The 23,316-nt window shown below is 41.1% G+C and overlaps 1 protein-coding gene across 1 annotated transcript in view; it reads left to right on the forward strand.

Moving 5' to 3' along the window:
* The window catches only part of SLC25A13 (solute carrier family 25 member 13), a 209,976-nt gene that overhangs the window by 173,419 nt on the left and 13,241 nt on the right, over positions 1 to 23,316 (forward strand). The window contains 1 exon segment of the mRNA XM_082398331.1: positions 6,428 to 6,568. Within this exon segment, the coding sequence (XP_082254457.1) occupies positions 6,428 to 6,568 (141 nt within the window).

The raw sequence follows: 23,316 nt of genomic DNA on the forward strand, positions 1-23,316 counted from the left end.
ATAAACAGCCCTACGCAGTGTTTAAACACTGGCTGCGTGCTGCATCTAACAGCCTGTTTCGAGCTGAGGGATAGAAGGCATGAGCAATTGCATTGGGCTCATCCTTAGACGTCATTAGCTGCTTCATCCTCTCGTCTGTGTTGCAAATCAGACTGACTTCACCATAACTTCTACTTGAGAGCCAGAGTATAATTTCACTGTTGCTTCTGAGGGCTCTTTTGTTGTTGATTTGGTTTATGCTTCAGAACTTTAGTTGTGGTTCCTAATGCCAAATCCTGATCCATTTGATTCTATTTTCTTTATCTTTGAAACCTGTATAGTAAGACTAAGACTAATAGTTTCTGCTCTGAAACAAAATCATCCCACAACTCTGTATGTGTCATTAAAGCAAATCTGCCAGCTTTACAAAACTATCTTCCACTCTTCCTCCTCCTTCACTCAGAACTTGTGCTGTTTTGCTTAAGCGAAACACAGTTATCCCCAGTTCTGTTTATCTTTTCACTCTCCCTAGATCTTTTCTCCTTAATTCCCTAAATTTTCATTCTACTTTGCTTGCTTCCATAAATGACTGTCATTCTCTCTTTTCCACTTCCCTTGAGAAATGTAGCTTACAGGAGCTCTCTCATTCCTCAGCACCCCATCCCCAGTCACAGATCACCCCATGCGCTGGACTTCATCTCCTCCTCCTTGTGTCAGCAGCCACTGTTGGCCTTCTTCTCCCTTTGGGAAGCCCCTTTCTTGACTTCTGAGCCTGCATCAGTGTGCACTGTGGTGTATAGCAGAAGATTGTCATCACTTCTTAGGTCTCCACTCTTGGTGTTTCATCTTCCTCCTACCCCATATAAGCTCCTGCCTTCAGTTAGCACATATGTGGGGTGACGCCCTCATCTGTGTCTCTGTCCTTAATTCCCAACTCACCCTTCTATTGCCTTCTGGGTGTGTCATCTCTTTAGGTTCTTTTGTTCTCTCCTTTTACATATATGCAAAACCTCTGTTCCTTTCTTCAACCCTACCCACTCCTTTTGCCCCACATTCAGCATCCAAGCCCTGCTGATCTCTGTTGCATCCGCCCACCCCCTACTTCATTACCAATGTAATTGTTCTAATTCTGGCCTTTTTTCGTTCTCACCTAGTCTGCTAAAACCCTAATTTTTACCCCTGCCCCAGGGCTCTCCCTCCTAATAAACTCTCCCCTCTGCTGCCTGGTCATCTTTCTGAGACACAGATACTAGTCACAGCACTCTCCAGCTCCTAAGCGTCATTTGCCAGCTCTCTTCCCACCACAGGCACACACAAAGGCACTTCCCCAGAAGGCAGCCCCATTCCCGAGTGTAGCATTCTAAGCCTTCCATAATTTGGACCCAGTAGTCTTATTTTTCACCATCCTCTTTCATACCCCTTCCAGGCCATCTGAAGCAATGATTCTTCCATGCTGCCATGATAAGCAGTGGAAATAAATGCTCAGGCTCTGGCGTCCAGCAGGTCTAGCTTTGAATCCAGGCTCCACCTTCCTAGCTGTGTGACCTCAGGCAAGTTACGTAACCTCTTTTCAGCCTTGGTTGCTCACTTATAAAACAGGAATAATATTATTACCTACCTTATATAAAGAGAACATTCTTTATATAAGAAAGAAATATATAAGAAAGAAAATTCTTGCAAAGCTCTTAGCACGATGCCTGGTACATAGTAAGTACTCAGTAAATGCTACGGGAGGATAATGTTGATCTCATCATAATTATCATTCTAATTAAAATCTCTTTGGACAGATGTGCTGGGTCTCTTTACGCTCTAAGTGTAGCAAGATCTTGTCACTGTTGCTTTGTGTCATTCTTTGCCTGGATTACCTAAATCCTAATTGCACTTCAGTCACCAGTTGATGCATTATCTTATGTGTTTTAACCACCTCCCCAGATTATCCAAGTCAGCAGAAATCTCTCCCTCCTTTGAATTGCCATGGCAATGTGTCTGGACTTTAGCTTTTATCTCATTTATCTTTTCTCACGTGCCATTTTTTGTATTCATAAGGAGTCTATTTCTTGGACTCAGTCTTTCCTCTGCTTGCTGGTTGTGTAACCCTAAGGGTAAGTTACTGTATTAGTTTGCTAGAGCTGCCATAGCAGAATACCACAGACTGGGTGACTTAACATAAATTTATTTTCTCACATTTCTGGAGGCTGGAAGTCGAAGACCAAGATGTCAGCAGGGTTAGTTTCTTCTGAGGCTCCTTTTCTTGGCTTGAAGATGGCCGCCTTCTTACTCTGCCTCACATGGTCCTTTCTCTGTATATCTCGGTTTCCTCTTGTAAGGACACCAGTCACGTTGGATTAGGGCTTACTCATAGGATTTCATTTTACCTTAATTACCTCTTAAAAGGTCCTATCTTCAGATACAGTCACATTCTGAGGTACTGAGGGCTAAGACTTCAATATATGAATTTCGGTGGAACACAGTGCAGCCCGTAATAGTTGCTTTAATCTTTCTATGCCTCAATTTCCTCTTATGTAAAATCTGGAAAAACATATGTTTTGAGTAGCCTGAAGATATGTATACATGCAAAGCAACACCCTAATAGCCTATGATGGATGCTTAAGGAATATTTATTATCTCTACTCCTGTTTCAAACTCCTTGAGAACAAGAATGCTTTCTCACTCATCTTGTGTCTTTATTGTTGCTAGGACAAACTTTGAACATGATTGCTTATAAATATTTGGTGGATAAATATATGAATGAACGATCAAGTAGGAGAAGTGAGCCTGCAATAGGTATATGTGTTTCTCTTTAGATGGATCCATATACTGGATAGCAACTAAGATTTCAGTCACAAAGACGATACTGAGAAACCTGAAGACAAGTCAGTCTCCCCACTGTAAACATAATATGCCACACGGAGCCAGTTCCAGTGTGGAAAATCGTCACCTGGCCTACTTGTCACAGACTCCAGAAAGTCACAGGGAAATGATTTGTGACAGAATTGCCCACATACAAAAAGCAGTGTCTTCACACAGCCAGAGCCTTCAAGTGATGAGGGACACAGAGACATCACATGCACAATAGGTGTTCCTGTCCACTGTCTGCAGATTCGGCTCTCTTTGATCTCTGCAGAGGAGGGACGTGGGTAAGGTACTGTGAATGGATAATAGACCAGGAGGCTGAAGAGCACCAGTAGTGCACTGCTCAGCGATCCAGTCGTGATGGTGCCCAGACATCATGCATCTTGATGATAAGCATCTTCTCTTGGTGCCTTGGAGTCTCTCATTTCCTTCCAGCTTGACTCCAAAGAGCCGATTCATCTTCAGCCCCTCTACAATGTGCCACTTTGAGTCTGTAGGTTCTTTCTTTCTGAGCCCACCAGAGGTAACTAGTATGACATTATTTTTTTCTTAGTATCACTGCACTCTTTCTTCCCACTGCCTCTGTTCCCTGCAGCTCTCTGAAGGGAACTTTTGCATCATCCTTAGTGATTAGACTTCACGGTGCGATGCTAAAAGATTGGTATCTATCAGTTGGCTTGGAGTCAAGGGAGTTGAGTATAATTTCTTATTTTATTGTATATAATATTAACTTTTGTGGATATTAGTTATGATATCAGATAATGAATAAGATAGCAATTCTATACCTAACAATCATACCCTTTAATAATGTTACCACTTGGAGATGTATAAAAGGTTTGTTATGAGATCGGATGTAAAACGTATGAATGTTACTCTCGGAAAGAATGTAGAAAACTGGAATTAGAAATCACAGCTTTAAGCCCTTTAAGCAGCCTCTCAGAGTTGAAAGGCAGCCTAGAGATGATGTAGTGAAGTAAAATGATTCTCAACTCTCACCACACGTTTTAGTCACATAGGAAGAGGCAAGTGTAGAAATCTTATTTAATTTATCAGGAGTAAGATCTAGAAGTCACTATGTTTGAAAAGCTCTGGTAACATGCCACCAGGGAGGAGAGCCATCAGTTTGGGAGCTAGAGGAGAGGAAACCAGTGTGTTTGGAGTCACTGTTTGAGCGCCGTGCTGGCTGCTGTACATTCGCCATCTCTTTGATCCTTGTAACAAGTGAGATGGTACGACCAGTAGTGACTGAGGATCAGTTGTCACACGTGATACTCAACTGCCCCTTAGCCGCTGTTGGCAGCACTTGGTGAGTGTGTGTCGCGTTCCTTCTGTTCTTCAAGAAGATCCATGTATATGTACGCTGACTGCTCACCATTCTACCCGTGGTAGACACGGTCTTACCCACTTTTGAGCTTTTAAAAGTCAGCCTCAGGTTAATTCCAACTCAGCCAATCTTTCCCAGCACTTCTGCCCCATGAAACAATTTTTAAAATTGTATTCATTTTCGCAACATGAGAACTCAGGTCCAGAAGCACAGACATAATCCTTACTGTACCCTCGGTACTGTTACTAGGCCAGGTCCTTTTCATCTCTTCATTATGCCTCCCATCAGCAACCCCCTCCGTGTCGCTTGGAAAGATGCAGGTGCCAACTCACAAAATACTCAAGGGCTGTAGACTGGCAGGGGTTGGTCTTCCCACCTGCCTGCGGGTCACAGCAGCCTGGGAGCAAAGCATGGCTCTTCTGAGCCCTGGGAGCAGTGGAAGCAGAATGGCTTCGTGTGGACCAGAAGAACACACCAGCCTCTCCCTCCCACTTTAGAAGGGCCTTTTGTGGGCCTTCTCATGAATACAACCCAGGTTTTTTCTACCACTTCTGTAGAGTCACTCAGGAGAGATGAAGGTGATGGGTGAAACACGATTTAAGCAACTACAGAGAGGGAGTCTGTGGCAGTCTCAACACAGGGGAATACTGACTTCTCCATAGTTTGTGTGGAGAGAGGGAAAATCCTAGTCTGTCTTTAGGAACAAATGTGTCTTGACTAAGGTATCAAGTCGGTAAAAATGGAAAAACGATTTGATTGAGAGAGTTAAAGGATGAACATTTTTCTTTGTTTTGGTTAACATTGCTTCTCATATTAGATAAAAATGAATACTGCTACATAACTTCTTTGTAGAAGTAACACATGATCTATGCAGAAGAAACAAAAAACACAGCAGAAAAGAAATCTGTAACCCTACCACCTCAAAAGCACTACACTGGCGTCTCTCTTCTACGTGATGGTCAGGGATAGCGGGGGAGAGGCGTACGTGCATTTACGCATCTGAGAGTTTTTACTTCACAATGTGTATTGAACATTTCCCACCTTATTTTAATTGGCAGCATAATATCTCATTTCAGGAACATACTCAAATGCATTTAATCTATCCCTTGCCAGTGCATGTTTATGTTTCTAATTTTTATTTCCAGGTATTAAACAGTACTTTAAAGACCATCCTTACAGCTGGTTTTGATTAGCACAAGCCATTTTGTGAAGGCACGCACGTTGGTTGATAGGATCAGAGGATCTGGCAAGAAGTAGTTTGGTATGATGTTGACCCAAATTGTGCATGTTACCATGATAGCATCTGCTAAGCTGTAAATGTCAGCACCATGTCTGTGGTCTGGTTCGGTGACGTCGCTGTATAATGAAGATTCTGAACTACATTCTATGTCAGCCTTAGTTTGGATGATATAAAAATATATTTGAGACAAGGAGTAACAAGTTGAAGTATAGTAAGAATGTAATTGCTTATAATAAATATAGGCTTAGCTTCAAAATAGCTAGCTTAAAATTCCCCTTATAGTGTGCACTTTAGAGATTTCCACTGATGATCTTAGAGGTGAGGCACCCAGCCATTTGCTGGAATGAACACACATTGTTCAAAGTTTGGGTTGTAATTGATTTAATGCATATTTTTACTACTTTGACATTTATCTTGTATGAAAAGAGCAATTCTATACACAGGTAATACGTAAATATAATACATAAGTCCATAAAATGGTGTTTGATGAGCGATCTGATTTTTTAAGAGAAGAAAAAATAGCTTTCATCTAAGTTTGCATGTCCTCTGGCAATTGTTGAAATATTGACAGAATTATGAAGTACATCATGCGAGAGCCTGTGTCCTCTCTGCCCCCCTCCTGTTCTGACAGGCAGATTCGTGTCTCTTTATTTGGATACCACTTGACTTTCATTTTATGGCTGCCTTTGTGTGCTTGGCTTTGAGTCCTGTGGCGGCAGTTGATTGTGCTTCAAGGAATGTTTGTCATTTTAGTGTGAGGACTTGGGTGAGGCCAACAGAAGCCTCTCTGTGTTGGGCCAAGTCTCTGGTCTTTGCTCTCTTTCACCCTCCACATGAAGGAAATAGAGCCTGACCCAAGTCCTCCCAGGCAGTAACTATAATTTGATTCAAACTCATAATCGCTGTTTTAATTGATGGGACAAGGATTGAAATTACAGTCTATTGAGAATAGAACATTCTGAGCTCCTTTGAGGAGAATCACTCTGAACCACCCCGCTTTATACTAAATCTTTTCTTTTTCTCCCTTTTAGGCAGGAGCCTCCCAGGTGATTTTCACAAATCCTTTGGAAATTGTCAAGATCCGTTTGCAGGTAGCTGGAGAGATCACCACTGGTCCCCGAGTCAGTGCTCTGTCTGTCCTAAGGGACCTGGGCTTCTTTGGGATCTACAAGGTAACTCTTTTCAGTCATTTATTTGAGTATATGCTCATCTCCTAAACTAGTAACTGCTCATAGGCATGAAATTGATTCCTCACATTTCTATACCTAGAGATCTCCTGCTGGAGCTCATAGGGTACCTTCATGCCAGTTAGAAGGAGGTGTCCTTTCCTGCCATCTGCCAAATAACTGTCCTTAGAAAACATAAACCGAGGATGAGTATGATGTCATGACCCCCACAGACACTGTTCAGTGCACAGCTCTTTGCCACAGCACTGGGTGGAGTTTTGTTTGGATCTGTTACTGATACAAAAACCGAATTCTCAGTGCTGTTGTCTATGAAGGATAGCTGCCAGGATCACAGGGCACCATCTTTCGGGAGACGGGCTGAGCTCAGTTTACCCACGCGTGCGAAGCCCATACCAGCTCAGGAATTTATGTTCTGATCCTGTACATTCCAAACGTATCCCTATGCGTGCCTTGTCGTAATTATTTTGCATCTTAACCATTTATCATTTAGAAAATAGTTTTTCAGAATGATCGCAAAACCAAAATTTTAGAAAATTCTTGAAATGTGTTATTTACACTCTTTTACCAAAGAAGTTGTAATGAACTAGAATTAGCTTCATATATGCCCTGTTGTAAGGCTTCATCAGACATAAGGTGTTCACCGTTTTTCAATGAGAAGATTAAAAAAAATGTTTCATGGCCAACATGAATAAGTAAACCTTTAGGGATATAGGAAGGTAAGTCAAACAACTACTTAAAATGTTGGTTTTCATTTATTTACACATAGATATATAAAATCACATTACATAAAATTAATATTGCTTTTTTCTATACACACATATCAAGAAATATTTTATTCAAGTTTCTCATATGAATTTTGAATCAGTGTCTTGATCACCACTTAATCCACATTTTAAATCAGCCATTCACATGGTTTTGCAAAGTCCATCGTCTTCATTTTCGTTCCAGGCTGGCAAGAGGAAGTCACTTTTGGACTCTGTGCAATATTGTCCCTAGAAATTTTGTCCCACAGACACATAACATTACGACAGTTGCTTTCTTTCTTTTCTATTCCCAATTTATCCTGAATGGATATTTAATGGTCCCATATGTAACATATTGCTTTTTAGAGTGAACTTTAAATGCCTTGCTCTGACATTCAGCACAGCATTTGTAAAAGTATTCCCCAGGAATACTTTTTTACCCTTTTCTTTTTAACTCAGTTTTTTAGGTGACCTTGGTAAACATACAGTGTTAGTAATAACTGAGGTTGTTTTAGGTAAATCTGCCTTCCCCAAATAGAGCTCTCTGTACTTCTCAAGGTCAAGTGGTTGGAAGAGTACCCCAAGATCTGAGACTTTGTGAGGATCAAATATTATGTGACACCCTCTTTTCTGGGGTTAGTTTTTTTGGGGGAACCTTGCCTTATATTTAGGCATCTTGTAGTGTTTAGGAATAGACATACTGATTTTTTTAAGTAGCACTTAAAATGCTCAAGGCGATTGTGCAGTGGAACACAACGTGATAGCTGTTTCATTTACCAAATTGTTATCCAGCTGTAAGAGATAAACAGTATTGTCATGAGGCATAGCATTCATCAATTTGAAGAAAAATCATCTTCTGTTCTGAATTTTTAGTCTCTTGCAGACTATCACACGATGTAGCAGCATGTCAGTTTGACAGGCTGCCAAGCAGTCTTTCAGTGGGATGTCTGGTAAAAAGCACTTAGGTACTATGGCAGTGACTGCTATCGAAATGTCTAGATGGAGAAAATGGTAAAAACTTGTTTGCTGACACACAAACAGAGACTGTTAAACTACCTGCAAATGAAACAAGACTGAGTTTTAGTCCTTTTCATCTTCACCGTGTTTCATAATCTTGATCCCCTTTAACACCCCTTGGAAGTAGTTGGTCACCTAATTTTGTAGTTAGGAGAATAGAGCTGCCAACGGTGGTATCTGAGCTGAAATTGAGGCTCAGAAGTTTCTTGTTTCCACTTTTGTCCTAAAATGGCTTTCCTGAAATGAGCAGGATTGCTCAAGTTTGAGCAAGAGACCTCTCCCATATAAAGTTAGTTTAATTACTAGCCTGGTGGTTTAATCTAGTTCAGAGGCATTCCACAGGCCTGGGTGCTGCCTTTCAAAACACTGCTTTTGGTGTATTGGTAATTACCAAGTGAAGTCACTAACAATTTGAGCTTTGAGCTTCTGGAAACTTGATTGCATTGCGAGAGAGTGACCTGGCAGGCAGTCTCCTCCATTCTGCTGGCCATTGGTATCATCAGCTAAACTCCCTGAGACCTGCGAGGCTGGACTTGATTCAGCAGAGTGCCCCTCTCCACTCAGTCTGATTGGTCTTGTATTACCACCCTAGCTTATCCTCATTTGTTTTATCCCACCTTCCAACCTCAAGTTTTGTAGCTTATCCTCATTTGTTTCATCCCACCTTCTAACCTCAGGTTTGTTTCTTGTGAGTTTCCTTTCTCCAGGCTCACCTACCTTGCCCCACCCCTCCATGGTCAGAAATCACTTTAGTGGTTCTAGATCCCACCTTTTAGGGACATCACAGCTTTAACATTGCTATGTAGTTTACTACGTTTTTTTTTTCCCCCCCAGATAGCGCTCTTCAGTGATAAAGCTTTTCTCTGTTTCTAGTCTTGGTTGGGTAGAAAAATGCAAATGACCTGTGGTGACTAATACTTTTAAATCTGGTATGTGTCCCTCTGGGTGGGTCTTGAAAAAGAGAACTTCTATCCTAGTTTAAGGTGGGACAGGTAATCTTCATTTTCCCTCCCTTGGACCTTTTGTTTGCTGTTGTTAACATGACAATGCGGGACCCAGGAGGGGTTGAGTGTAGGCTCTGTCTGTGTGTTTAGACCTGCAGTGCTTAACCTCACTTAATTGGACTTAACCAGGCTTTCTGTTTTTCTCCTAAATTGACTTGCAAAATACCCAACTATTCTGCAACTTCCCAGTAAAAGGTAATTAGAATACTTGCTTTAGAAATACATTTACAACTGAAAAAAAAAAAAAGTGGATGTGGTAAACATTTCACATTCCGAAAGTTAGAAATAGTTCAGAGCAGAGAGAGCGAACTCTGTAAACAAAGTACCCCCCATTATAGAGACATTGTTATAGCCTAGAGTAGGTAGGTGATTGAAGTAAAGGCAGGATAATTAATTGCCTTTGAAAGAGCTGTTTGAATATAATGTAGTTTTTAAAAATCTGCAACAGGTACTACTTTTCTTAAGAATATGTGAGGTGGTATTTCCCTTTCACTAGGTAACTTTTGTTTTATTACATAAGCCCCTAGAGTATAAGTAAAATAAATTCTTATCTAAGAAAGTGATACACATCTACTTTTGAATGGTACCTTTTCCTTAGGAGCCAACAGAGCTTTAATGAGGAGAAAGATTACACCTTCTGAATGGAATAGAACTTATTTAACATTAAATGGCAGCACAGCTCAGATAGACTAAAAGATGCATGCTTATGAAGCAATGGAGTAGTTCATGGCTATTTTTGGGAACAAAAAATGGTCAGTGAAGCAATAATGGCAAAGATCCATCAAGCTTTGTTGAAAATTGTTTTCAGATTGTATAATCACAAATTAAACATTTCCATCTAAAGCATGGAAAGTCACCAAGGAATAGGAGCTCTGTCTACTGTTTTCTAATCAAAGGCCTCTGTCCCACTGCATTTGACAGAGAAAGTCATCCCTTGGTACCCGTGGGGGACAGATGCTCAAGTCCCTTCTATAAAATGGCGTAGTACGATGAATACAGTTGGCCCTCCATATCCACAGGCGTCACATCCAGTTGTATTTTTCATCCACATACATGCGTGTTGTGTATGTGTGTTCATTCATCGTGTGTATACAAGTGAATCATTGGCGCTACTGTTCATAATATCAGAAAGCAAGTGATGGCATATGTTCTTGATTATTCTGCTAGTTATCTCAAAGGGATATTGTTTGGTCTTTTAAAGTAAAATACAAGTTTATGTTTCCAAAAAATGAAATAATTCAGAAATGTCTTTAAGAAAGTAAAATTTTCTCTTTACCCCTTACCACCCTATTCTCTCTTTAAAGGATTACCACTGCTTATGTTTTTTTATATATCTTTAAGAAAAGAAAACCTTTCTATTTAAATCTGTATTTATTTCTCTCCTCCCTCTCTCCCTTTTCTCTATCAAAAATTGTACACACACACACACACACACACACACATCAATGGTGTATCTGTGTGTTTTAACAAAAACAGAATCCTCCTAAACACACAATATATCTTAATTCTCTTTTCTCATTTTATTTGATAACTGTATATAAGTTTCTTTTAAGTTTCTTTTTCTTTTTTTTTAAAGCAGTTTCCTATTGATGAGTATTTAAGTTGTTTCTAGTTTGGGGACATTACAATGACAGGGTGAACATCCCTGCATATAGTGTGACATACTTTTGTGAGTATATACAATGAATTCTTAGCAATGAACTTGTTAGGTCAAGGGGCATGTGCATTTTTTAGTGTTAGTAGATTTTGTCAGATTTCATCAGTTTACCACTTTTATCTTGGTAGCATACAAGTACGTAAGAATAATTTCTCAAGATAGCAGCTTTTAAAAATACCTGCTTTTATGAGCTCATGGCCCCATATGAAGAAAACAATTGTTTAGTTATGGTTTTGAGGACATCATGCCATGCTAATTTTCTAACAACAAGGGACTACGTGGTTTTACAACCACCCGAGTGGCAGTTCTCTTCTGATTCATCCACCTTTCCCTTTCACCCAGACCTCTGTGAAAGCCTCCTCATGGGTTTCTCTATTTTGACTCTTGACTCTGTCAAAACCGTAGTCCCCACAGCAGCCAGAGTGATCTAGTTAAAATGTAAGTCAGGTTAATTCATTCACTCAACACATGTCTCTTGAGGTCTGACTGTGTGCCTGGCACTGGTCTAGCCATTTAGAATGTCACTGTGAAAAGCCAAGCCACTGCTCACTTTGGTGGGTAGAAGCCAGCCGTCAAGAAACCAAATATATGACATGAGGTGGAGCTAAGGACCTTGAAGAAGAAGGAGGCAGGGTGAGGGGATGGAGAAGGGCCGAGGCTGGATGGAATTGGGATGTTGCCTTTTAATAGGGTGGCCAGGGAAGGCCTCTCTGAGGAGATGATATTTGAGTAGAAACCAGAGGAAATAAGAAGCTAGTGTGCCCTACAGAAACTGTGTCTCTGGTGAAAAACTGTCTAGCAGTTAGACTAGAACTTACTGCGCTTAGACTAGAACCCCAGCTCCATCCCTGCTGGCCCCGTCCTCTCCACCCTCCATTCTGCACCACCCGCCTACTCTGCGAGCTATGCTGGCCACCTTTCCTTTTCAGATACTCCAGGCTCATCCCCTCATTTTCAGTTGCCTGAAGGCTCTTCCCCTCACATCTTAGCTCAGCAGATGCCTGTTGAGAAGGACACCAGGTCACTCGCTGTCACATCCCCCTCTTCCAGGTCTCTACGTAGCACCCATCACCATCTGATAGTTCCGTCTGTCTCTCTGTCTCCCTCATCCAGAGTGAACTGTGATACCAAAGACCTAGCTTGCTCAGTGCTGCTTGTAACAGCTTCTGGCACATAAGTAGACATTTGATAAAATATTTGTTGAGCAAATAAATGGTAAGCAAAAGCCAGGTGTTTCCAAGTTACTAGCAATGATATGAAAGCATGGAGAGAGAATAAGTTGACAAGTAATGACCACAGAAGACCAGGATACTGGGGAGGTCAAACGTAAAGGAAACAGCCAATTAGATGAAAGATCGCTTTCCCAGGTTCCAAGGCCTCCATTCATTCACCTGGCAAGCTCTGCCCTGGGCACTGGGAAAATGAAAATGAATTATGGCACATGTTTTTATAAAGAGTTTACCATCTCATGGGGCTGGTCAGACAAGTAAAGAGACCCTTGGAATACAACACATGCGGTTGAGAAGGGCTGTCAGAGTGCTGCGCACAGAGTTCTAAGAGAGATGGAGCTGACTCATAGCAAGAAAGCCAGGGGGCTTTGGAAGGGGAGATGATGTTAAAAGATGAGTCATAGTTAACCAGGTAGAAGGCAAAGACAAATGGCATGATAGGGTTTGTGTTTAAGGAGGGGTAATTCAGCGTCAGTGTGGGGAGTGCCACATGGGAAAGAAAGACAGAAGGCTGGGAGACCAGTTAGGAAGATACAGGCTGGGGATGGCAGGGAGGAGGGATGACCATGACCTCAACTAGGGCGTCATGGTGGGGAGAGGCAGTGGGGGGATATATTTAAAGGATGTGTGAGAGTTAGACTCACAAAGTCTTGGAAAGTGATGAAAGGTGAAAAGTAAAGGAAGATTAAATCAGCCCAGATTTCTGGCCTGAGCACCTGGATGGACGGTGATACTGTAAGTTTTATGATTTCATAATATTTGAGAAGCTGCAAGAAACCTTAAAAGACCTTCTGTCTGGTGTTACCTTTATAATTGAGGAATCGAAGCCCAGAAATCTTAGGAGAATCAGCTAGGTGATTGGTAGGGGGGGCACGGCTAGGCCTGAGACTGTCTCCTGACTCCCTGTCTGGTGTTCTTCTTACTCTACCCTGTTGAATGTAGGACTAGAGCCTTGTCAGAGGGATGGGAACTTTAGACGGTCTTTCAAGGGTCGTCCACGTGCATGAAGCTATGGGAGTGGGTAAGATCCCCAAGCTGATGGGACACCAATGATGGAACTCAGAAACTACCCTCATTAGGGTGGCAGGAGTAAGTGAGTATGGGGGAGAAAACAGCAGAAGCAGCTGTCAGGTGGAGAACCAGAAGAAACAGTGCTGTGGGAGCTGGTAGAGAGATGAGATGTAAGCGGAAGAGGAAGAAGTTGAGTTGGTATCAAGTGCTGCAGACCAAGGGGACTGAAGTCCAAGAAAAGGCCTTTGAATTTAAAGATGGAGGCCACTGGTTATCCTTAAGAAGTCAATTTAAGGAGAATGGTAGAGGTAGAAACCTGGTTGAGAAAATATTAGCAGATACAGACCATTCAACCTAAAGATCTTACTGTGAAAGAAACAAAAGTGAAAGCATACAGCAACTGGAAGAAAAAGTAGAGGCGAGGGATAACGTTACAGGGGAGAAGAGGTTGAGAGATTTGTGGTTTGTTTTGATTTGTTGCAAGAACCATGCCTGTCTGTAGACAGAAAAATGAGACACTGAAAATGGAAGGATTTGAAACATCTGAAGATATAGCAGGATCAGACATTGTGGGAGGACTTTCAGGAGGGACAGAGGCAGGGCCCAGGCTTAGAAGCGTGTGTGTGTGTGTTCACATGTGCGCGTAAGCTCGTTAGAGCTAATGTTTGACGAGGGCTCACTTTGTGCTAGGCCCCATGTTTAGAGCTGTATACACTTTACATCATTTAATCCCTACTACAGCCTATGATGCAGATAGTTTTTGTTTTTGTTTTTGTTTTCAGCTCCAAGTTAACAGTTGAGGAAAGGAAGGCTTGATGGGTTTAGGTAATTTTTCTAAGGTCATATACCTTGTAAGGAAGTGGGAGGCTGGGTTTCAAACTCAGTGCAATCTCTCTTTGAAACATGAGTTATCGCCTAGAGATATCTTGAGCCAGATGAGAGAGAGCATATGTCTGATAGATAATTCAGGGAAGTTCAAAGACAAGGTTCTATGCTACACACGGATATGGAGCAGTTGGCAGTTTTGGTGTCATTGTTGATGCGAGCGTGCTAGGAAAATGGAGATTAAAAGAATTGAGAGGACACCAAACAGCATGAATGTGTGATAGCTTAGGTCAGGGTAGTTATATGATCATTTTTTCCTCATTCCTTTTAGTACCCAATACTTTTTAAAAATGTTAGTTAGAATGGCTCAATTTTGCTTTGTTTTGTTTTTTAGAATAAGCACATGTTACCTTAGATCTGATATCAACTCTTTAAATTATAGAAATTAAAGTGATTTTATCCATTGCGAGGCAAGAGGGCCCTTCTGTTTCCTTAACTCTTGCATTAACCAGCATAGCAGTGCAAACCCCACGTGCCCTGCAGAGAGCCGCATAACCTGACAATGAGCCAAGCTGCTACCCAAATGATAGCTATTTGTGTTCTTTGAAAAATAACTTTGTGCCTTCCTGATAACTTTGTCATAAATATCTGCTGTAAAGTGAACATTTGGGGCATTTTGTCTTATTAAAAGACAGTTATTTTAGAAATTAGTGAGAGGGTATCAAGTACCTCAAGGGGCCAGGTTTTGTATCTAACATGGTGTGAACTTGCGACTAATATTGGAAATGATGTAATACTGTCCCTATTCTGCTTAGAAGTTTGCATTAAAAGAAAACAAACTGGAAAAAAAAAAAGACTTAAAAAAACCTTTCTGTCCCTGTGTTTCAAATGCATTATCAGTAAAAGAGGATAGTAATGATACCTACATTTGGAACAGCAAATAAAAGGAGACATCCTGAAAAATATTATTTTTATTGAACAGTGCTGGAAGGAATGGAGTGTGCTGAAGGGAGCTAGAAAATATTCTTTAAAATATTAAAAAATGGTTAATGTTTTATCATTCTCCCATTCACTCACCAAATATTTGTTGAGGACTAACACTCTATGAGGTGTGCTAAGTTACAGAGACGAGTATGGCCTCATTGCCTTCAAAGTGATCAGTATTAAGGGAGGTGAGAGAATAATTCTAGTGCCATAAAGTTCTTTCAGAAATTAATTTTAACAGGTAGTATAGTTTTTAAAACAAGAAAATTCAGATATAAAAAAGTATGTAATAATAAAACATTAGTCTCCTAGCCTCATGCTGTGGGTAACCTTCTAGAGGCAAACATTTTTATCCAGTTAGTGTTTTGTTTTGTTGTTGTTGTTTTGTTTTCTGCTAAGTGCCTGCAGGACTGGTTTCAACAGCTCTTTTTTTTTTTTTTTAATAAATTTATTTTATTTATTTATTTATTTATTTTTGGCTTCATTGGGTCTTCATTGCTGCACACGGGCTTTCTCTAGTTGCGGCGAGTTCGCAGTGTGCAGGCTTCTCATTGTGGTGGCTTGTCCTTGCGGAGCACGGGCTCTAGGCTTGCGGGCTTCAGTAGTTGTGGCTTGCAGGCTCTAGAGTGCAGACTCAGTAGTTGTGGCGCACGGGCCCAGTTGCTCCACGGCATGTGGGATCCTCCCAGACCAGGGCTCGAACCCCTATCCCCTGCATTGGCAGGCGGATTCTTAACCACTGTGCCACCAGGGAAGCCCTCAACAGCTCTTTTTTATTTTAGCTCAACCTTTGGAATATAATGTGATGTTCTTTATATTTAGAAGTATTGAAAGTGGTGCTACTACTAGTCCACTGTTCATAGAGGGCTCTGAATATATTTTCCAGAAGTGATAGATGGATTTCTACTAATCTGTCCTTATATTTCTCTGGTTTCTAATTGTGACCAAGTTCTGTATTTAAAAGATGGCTAATTTGAGAAATGTGCATCTACTGTAAAATTAAGGAGATATGTCTTGTGGCAGCCAGAGTCCCATGTGGGGTATGATCAATTTAGCAAACTAGTTTAAGCTTACTTGATAGGATTAGGTCTTCTGCCAAATAAAAGATTTGCCCTTAGCCTGATAAATGTAGAGCTCTCCTGTGATTCAGGTATGAAACCATATAGGAGTCACACTCCAGCTGCCAGTTGTTTAAAGACTATATCAGCTAATTCTGTTTTCCTCCCCGACAGGACAGTGTGCTTTTCGTTGATAGTAGTAATTGTCTTTATATCATCACTTTTTATTGAAGATCCTTGTGCTACGTGTTATACTAGGTACTTTATATTAATCATTGAATTTAAATGTAATTCTTATGTCAGTACAAATATTACTCACTTTTTTTGGAGAGGAACTTGAGGTACAGAGATTTTAAGAACTTCGCCCAACATTGGGTAGCTAAGTGGCAGAGCAGTGATCTGAGCCCAGGTCTCTGACTCCAAAGTCTGTATTCTTGCTCCTGCAGTATCCTGCTGTTGATGTGGAGTGGCGGAATTCAGATATAGATCCATATTTAAGATGATACGTTTTGACACATGTGTGTGTGTGTGTATGTGTGTGTATATATATATTAAAAAACTGAATCATTTTGCTGTACAACTGAAACTAATACAGTATTGTAAATGAAATATAGTTCAATAAAAAAAATTTTTTTTAATGCTCCCTCATACTATCTGGACAGCAACGAAAATTGCTTTGTTTCTGAGTGGAGGGAGAGAGAAGGGGGAGGGGAAAACCCACCCCTAAGAATCAGGAACTCCAAGCTTGTCTCACATAGGTTTGCAGACTGAATTTATATTTCTTGAGTGATATGAAAACTCTCAAACTGGGAATTTATTTTAAATAATCTTGAATTGATAGTGCCTCCAGCTACCTGGCAGAAGCAAACACAAGTTTCGTTAAGAGGAACCCACCTTGGGCTTCCCTGGTGGCGCAGCGGTTGAGAATCTGCCTGCCAATGCAGGGGACACGGGTTCGAGCCCTGGTCTGGGAAGATCCCACATGCCGCGGAGCAACTAGGCCCGTGAGCCACGGTTGCTGAGCCTGCGCGTCTGGAGCCTGTGCTCCGCAACAAGAGAGGCCGCAACAGTGAGAGGCCCGCGCACCGCGATGAAGAGTGGCCCCCGCTTGCCACAACTGGAGAAAGCCCTCGCACAGAAACGAAGACCCAACACAGCCATAAGTAAATAAATAAATAAATAAAAAATTTTAAAAAAATAAAAAAGAGGAACCCACCTTCAGCCCAGATGTTAAAGAATTTCATAGATAATGTTCCAAGGAAAATGGGCAGCTCATAAACAAAAGTCTCAAATCACACAAGGAAACAAGGCACTTTAAAAAGAGATGGCAAAAACAACGGACAGCATTTGAAACCTCCAAAGATTTAAAATTTAAAAATTATCATAGCTATAAAGTGAATGTTTTTGCTTTAAAAATTAAAAAGGTGAACATATTTATGATGATTGAAATTTAAAATTCAGCATTTCAAAATTCTTGCTTTAACAGCAGATTAAACACAGCTGAAGAGAGAATTACTCAGAGAGACAGAGAGTGAGACACAGGAAAGTGTGAGGAGGTCTAATGGGTATAAAAGAAAACCAGGAGGAAAGGGGAAATGATGGCTGAAAATTCTCCAGAACCATTGAAAGCTATCAATCCATAGATTCAAGAAGTACAGCAAATCCCAAGCAGGATAAATAAAATTAATCCAGACTAGACAATCAGAATGAGACTGCTGAACACTGAAGCTGAAGAGAAGCTCTTAAGTGGCTAGAGAGAAAAGCAGATTGTCTTTAAAGGGGAACAGTTGAACTGATGGCTAGTTTAGAAACAGGAACATTGGAAGCCAGAAGTCATTTGAATGGTATCTTCAGTGTGTAGAGGAAAAAACCTTTCAACATAGAATTCTATACCCTGTAAAAATGTCTTCCAGGAACAAGGGTAAAATAAAGACAATTTTTAGACTAGCAAAACTCAGCATATCACTGGTAGAACCGTATCAAAGGAAATTCTAGAATGTACTTCAAGTAGGAGGAAAGTGATTCCAGATGGTAGTTTGGAGGTGGAACAGGGGATGAAGAGCAAAGAAAAGTGGTAAATATTTAGTCTAAATAACATTGTCTGAATTTAAATGTGTGTGTGTGTGTGTGTATGCATACATATATATGTATGCATGTATGATGGTAATTACAATGCTCAATGTTATCTGAGCTAGAATTAAAGTCCATAACAATGATAAGATGGAGGGGTTGCTTATAATTTAAGTAGTCTAATGTGCAAGTATTATATAAGAGGAAGGTAAAGATAACAGACTGTAAGTTAAGTATTTATAGTAAAAATTTCAGGCTCTAAACCTTGGGACTAGAAACAAACCATGCAACTTGCAAATAGGTAGCAGGGAGAAGTTGGGGAGAAAGCAAGAAGGGAAAGAAAAGAAAAATTGAAAAGATGGGACGTATTTTACAGATTAGCTTTGTGAAGGGGACAGAGCTTCTCAGAGACCAAAATTCCATGTAATAAAACTCTGAGCCACTTATTGGATTTCCAGTCCATCTAAATGATGAGCGTCACTGATGGCAAAGCAACATGTAATAGTACAACAGTAGAGAATTAGACCTGGCACATGAGTGGCATTTCCTAACAAAAAACCTTGAGTTACCAAGGTGCTTTTGTTAGAATTGCAATGAAATTAAGGAGACACCAATAACCTAAAAGTCCCTGGACTGAAGAAAGAAAGTAGTAGGCATTGATATTTTATATTCAAATTGAAGTAATTTCAGTGTCACTTATATGGAGTCTCCAATTGCTGACTGGTTGATTTGGCTTTAACGCCAGTGACACAACATAACGGAGCTTGGCACCAGTAATGTTTCTCAGCAAGATACTGAAATGCACCCTGTTCAAATCCCTAACTGTCCCTTGACCGGGCAGGAGAGGTGCTGCCAGGCTATGTATACAAGGGTTAACTCGCTTGGGAGAAGCCAAGAGGAATGCTAAGGGATCAAGACATGACATGCTGCCCATTGTTTGTAGCTCCAGGATCAAAATATACAATTATACATGCCAAATAAATTCTAAACCTGTAAGGTAGGAAAAGAGGGGTGGCTCTGACTCCAGGTGCCAGAAGCATTAAATAACCTTCCCAGACAAGGTGCACCACTGTTGTCTTGAATGCTGCAGGGTCCCCCCCGGTCTGGCATTTTCCCCCATGCTAGACAATGTGCATTCACTGCAGGAGTCTCTGTTAAGCCTCTGTCTCCCAGACCTGCTGGCTCCTGGTGCCCAGCCCTGACACAGAGGTGCCTTTGTGAGTGTAATTACCTTCCCCTGTATTAGAAATAGTCTGTTTCAAGCTGTATTTGCAGGTACAGCTAGAGTAAGCAGGAATTAGCATGTGAAAAGACCTGCCCTGGGCCCTGACTTCTTTATCAACCACCATCCTTCAGGATGGTTTTTTTTGCTCAGATTGATTGGGCAGGTGTGATACCATCCAAGATGAAGAGCTTTAAAAGAAGGAAAAAGACACTGGAGATAGCAGCGTATGTGTGTAAGATACAAATCCTGTTGTGTTTTATCTTTTGACAATTTCATGCGAGACAGAGCTGCTGGAGTAAGCTTGGGTGGATGATTCCAGCAACTTAAGAATTGATTAAAGCTCCTTTGGGCTTTCACCATAGTGTCCACATCCAAAAAAGCATGAGAAGTAAAACAGATATTTCCTTTGCCATGGCGATACCGTGGCCAGCGTCTCTAAAGCTGTCTGATTGGCCTCTGTGCATCATGGACCACTGAAGTTAAATGAAGTTCCTAGACCTTAACTAGAATGGTGATGGAGAGACTTTGGAGGGATATGGAATTGGAACGGAGCCAGAGTTGATAATTAAACTGGATCTGAGTTTTGATTCTAGTTTATTCACATATAGGTCTCCCCTGAGATGCCTTTTATTTGTTCCTGTCTGTTATTAGTGGGCCTTTTATTAAAAAGGAAAAAAATAATAATAATAATTTCCCCTTTTTGGAGAAAGAGTGCTTTAACGAAGAGTAAGAGATCAGGTGATTGCATTTTTCATTTATTAATTTCCCCCAAGTGATTTTACTGTGTGTACAAAGAACTTCAGGGCCAACCAGGGAACGTCCAAGGTCAGGGCTGCCTAGAGCAGGGAAATGTGGGGATTTTTCTTAAGGGGAGGAACATTTAAAGATTTATTTTAGGTGGTACACACTTTGTCATTTATTAATTTTTTAATGGCCAAAGTACTTCTTTTTGTGTTGCTGACGCAGGCTCTTGGGCAGCGTGGAATGTTTCCCTTTATTATAAAGTTGCCTGTTCAGAATGGCTGATCACTTAGTAAAAATGGTACGTGGGGCAAGTAGAATTCAAGTCAAACAGGTTTACGTTTTGATGTAGGACTGGAGGATGGGTGTTCACTGAGAAGTGAAGGATTTATCAAGGAATCTGGGGAACATTCTCACTGTTGGAACTTTAAATGCCTTTCTCACATCCTGTCTCCCTTTTCATTGTGCCAAACTGGCACCTGCCTTTGTGCCTTAGGCCTGGAGGAAGTCGGGGGGTGGGGGGAGGAGACCAGGGAAATTTAATAAGCCTGTGCCTTTTTCTTCAACCCTTTGCAAAGTTAGCTTTCCTTGGGAACTGGGCTTTGATGCCTGGGGTGTGAGAGAGGTGAGAGACACCTCATGACTCAGGAGAAGTGATGTGCTGCCGGGAGATGCCTGAGCAGGTGCTGGGCTGTGGGAGGATGCAGGCTCCGGGAGAGGAGGCAGGGACCACAGACCTCCTCATCCCCACCGGCCCTCACACTTGTCCTGGACTCGATACTTTACATGGGACTTTTAATAATTATTTCCTTGTGTATTCCTAAACCCCTGTCCCCCTCCCTGCCCTGAAGAAGGCAGCCTTTGGCCGTTTTGACAGGAGAGGAAGGTTCAGAGCTCAGTTTCCCCCAGTGCTCTTTCATTACACAGCCACACAGCCATAGAGGGGAGGGTACCTCTCTCAGGTCCCAGGGCTGCTTCATACCTTGCTCAGTGGAAATGAGAGTTTCTAAATGTTTTCACTTGCTGGCTAGATGGTCCTGCCTCTGTGGAGCAGACAATAGTGGCCATTCCACAAGGTATCTTTCTTCCTTCACTTTCCCTTTCCTTCCTGTTTTTCAGATAATCAAAAACCTGAAACGTCTTACAGAGTCTCACCTTGGCTCCAGCATGCGTAAATTATTTAAGCACATTGTCTGATCCCTGGTAGGAAAAATACAGCATATTTCCGACCATTTTTCCTTTAGTGTTTCACAGTGTAGCTCTGCCTTTTCCTTAGCTGTGGTCTTTGTTTGTTTGTTTGTTCATCTGTGTTTTGATCAAGTCATTTTTCTTCTTAGTCATCTGGAACTGCTTTCAAACATCTCTTAAAGCATATCACACCTCTTATTAGGCTCTTATTCTCACACTGATACATGATTTACTGTCACAATTTCAGGAAAGCAGAGTTCCTTCTTGGGAGAACCCAGCTGCTTCTTCACTTGGCCTTACTCTTCTTGTGTCACAGGGATGTTTCTAATTTCAGGTCACGTATCAGTGTATCCCAAGCCTCTCATTTCTCTCTTTAGTTGTGGTATTTTCTGTGGGAGTTGGCAAAGCCAGATCAGTGTCACCAGGAACATGTCTTAGGCCCTAACAGCCCAAGATTTTGTTGTTTTCTAAATTAAATCAGACAGTAGTTTCTGGCTCCTGGTTGCTTACACTCTGAAATAGGCAACACTGACGTAGGCAGATACACAGCATTGAGAAAGTGTAGACAGTGTGGAGCCGTGTGGAATCTACTCCTTGTCTATCTTCTACTTACTTGGAAAGGGTGGTGTTTGGGTTTAAATGAATGAAGAGGAGGTATCTAAGAGGTTGATGTGCCTAGCTTAGCAGTCATCAAAGACGATGTAGAGTGATAGGTGTGCCTTGATTGATCAGATGAATGGGGCATTGAGTAGCTTTACCTGAGAGGAATCAGGCCGACCAGGAGAGGAAAATGGGAAAGTGAAGTCATTACAAAGCTTTGACAAGGGTGACAATACCGGGCCTAATCCACAGGACAGCCAAGACCATGATGATGGTGGAGTTTTTAAAACAGCATATAGAAAAGAAATTTAGGCAGTATGGCTGAGGAGACGTTAGACCGTACCACCCCCTCACTCTCCCACAAAAAAGAAAACCAAAAAACTGGATAGCATGAATTTAAGGAGAAGAAAAGCATAACTGAACCGCAGAAGCATGACCCCGACTGTGGAACGGTTGATAATATTACTGTTGAAGGTGATGCTCCAAAACATATATGGTGGGTGCAGTGTTTATCTCTTGCTGGTGAAAATTAAGGGCACTTTAAATTTTTAATACTTTCCTATTTTGTCTGTGATAGGCACTTAATATTTTCTAATCAGGGGGGAAAAACATGTTAAAGGGAAAATATTACCAGCAAAAAAAGAAAAAAAAAATGAGCAGAGCATATAGACTGAAGTTCTATAGATACAGAAATTTGGGAGATGAGGTCCATAGTAAAAACTAATAGATTTAGTAAAAAAACAAAATTTGTGTGAGGAGGAATTTTATCATCCTAAAAATTACTCCAAAGTGATTTGTTTAGTAAGTCAGTAATATGGCAATTTTTTTTTTACTATATTGAAGGAGCCAGACATGAAGAAGATTTAACTGATCTTAATATGAGTTAGTCATTTAGTATTTAATTTGAATGTCTCCTGGACAGACTCTGCATGTGAGCAAATAGCGAACAGAACTTATGGGAAGGTTTGTAGGCAAAATAAGGAAAAGGAAGTGAAAATAGACAAACAAATGAGTGATAGTATTGCCCTTACACAGTAACTCCCTGGATTATAACTTTTTGAAAAACTAATCATCAGGAAAGTATTGGACGCTACATGGATACTGGTGTTATACTGTACTTTTTCCCCTTGAAAAAACTGGGAGAGGTGGAAAAAACTTGAGCGTCCTGAGTTTTGGACCTGTCTCTGGCACTGCCTCCAAGGAGGTCCCTTAAGCAAGCCAACAGCAAGGCCCTTAATAAACGTGTGATTGATAGGTTAACTGTCCCGGGCATCAATTTACACATGTATAAAATGAGGAATTTGGGTGTGGTGAATTTTGTAGTTCTTCTCTTCAGTTATGCATTTAACAGTTTGGGTGTTAACAGAAGTGTGGGCTGATT

Source organism: Balaenoptera borealis (genome assembly GCF_965194805.1).
Source record: "Balaenoptera borealis genome assembly, chromosome: 7".
Taxonomy (NCBI): Eukaryota; Metazoa; Chordata; class Mammalia; order Artiodactyla; family Balaenopteridae; genus Balaenoptera; species Balaenoptera borealis.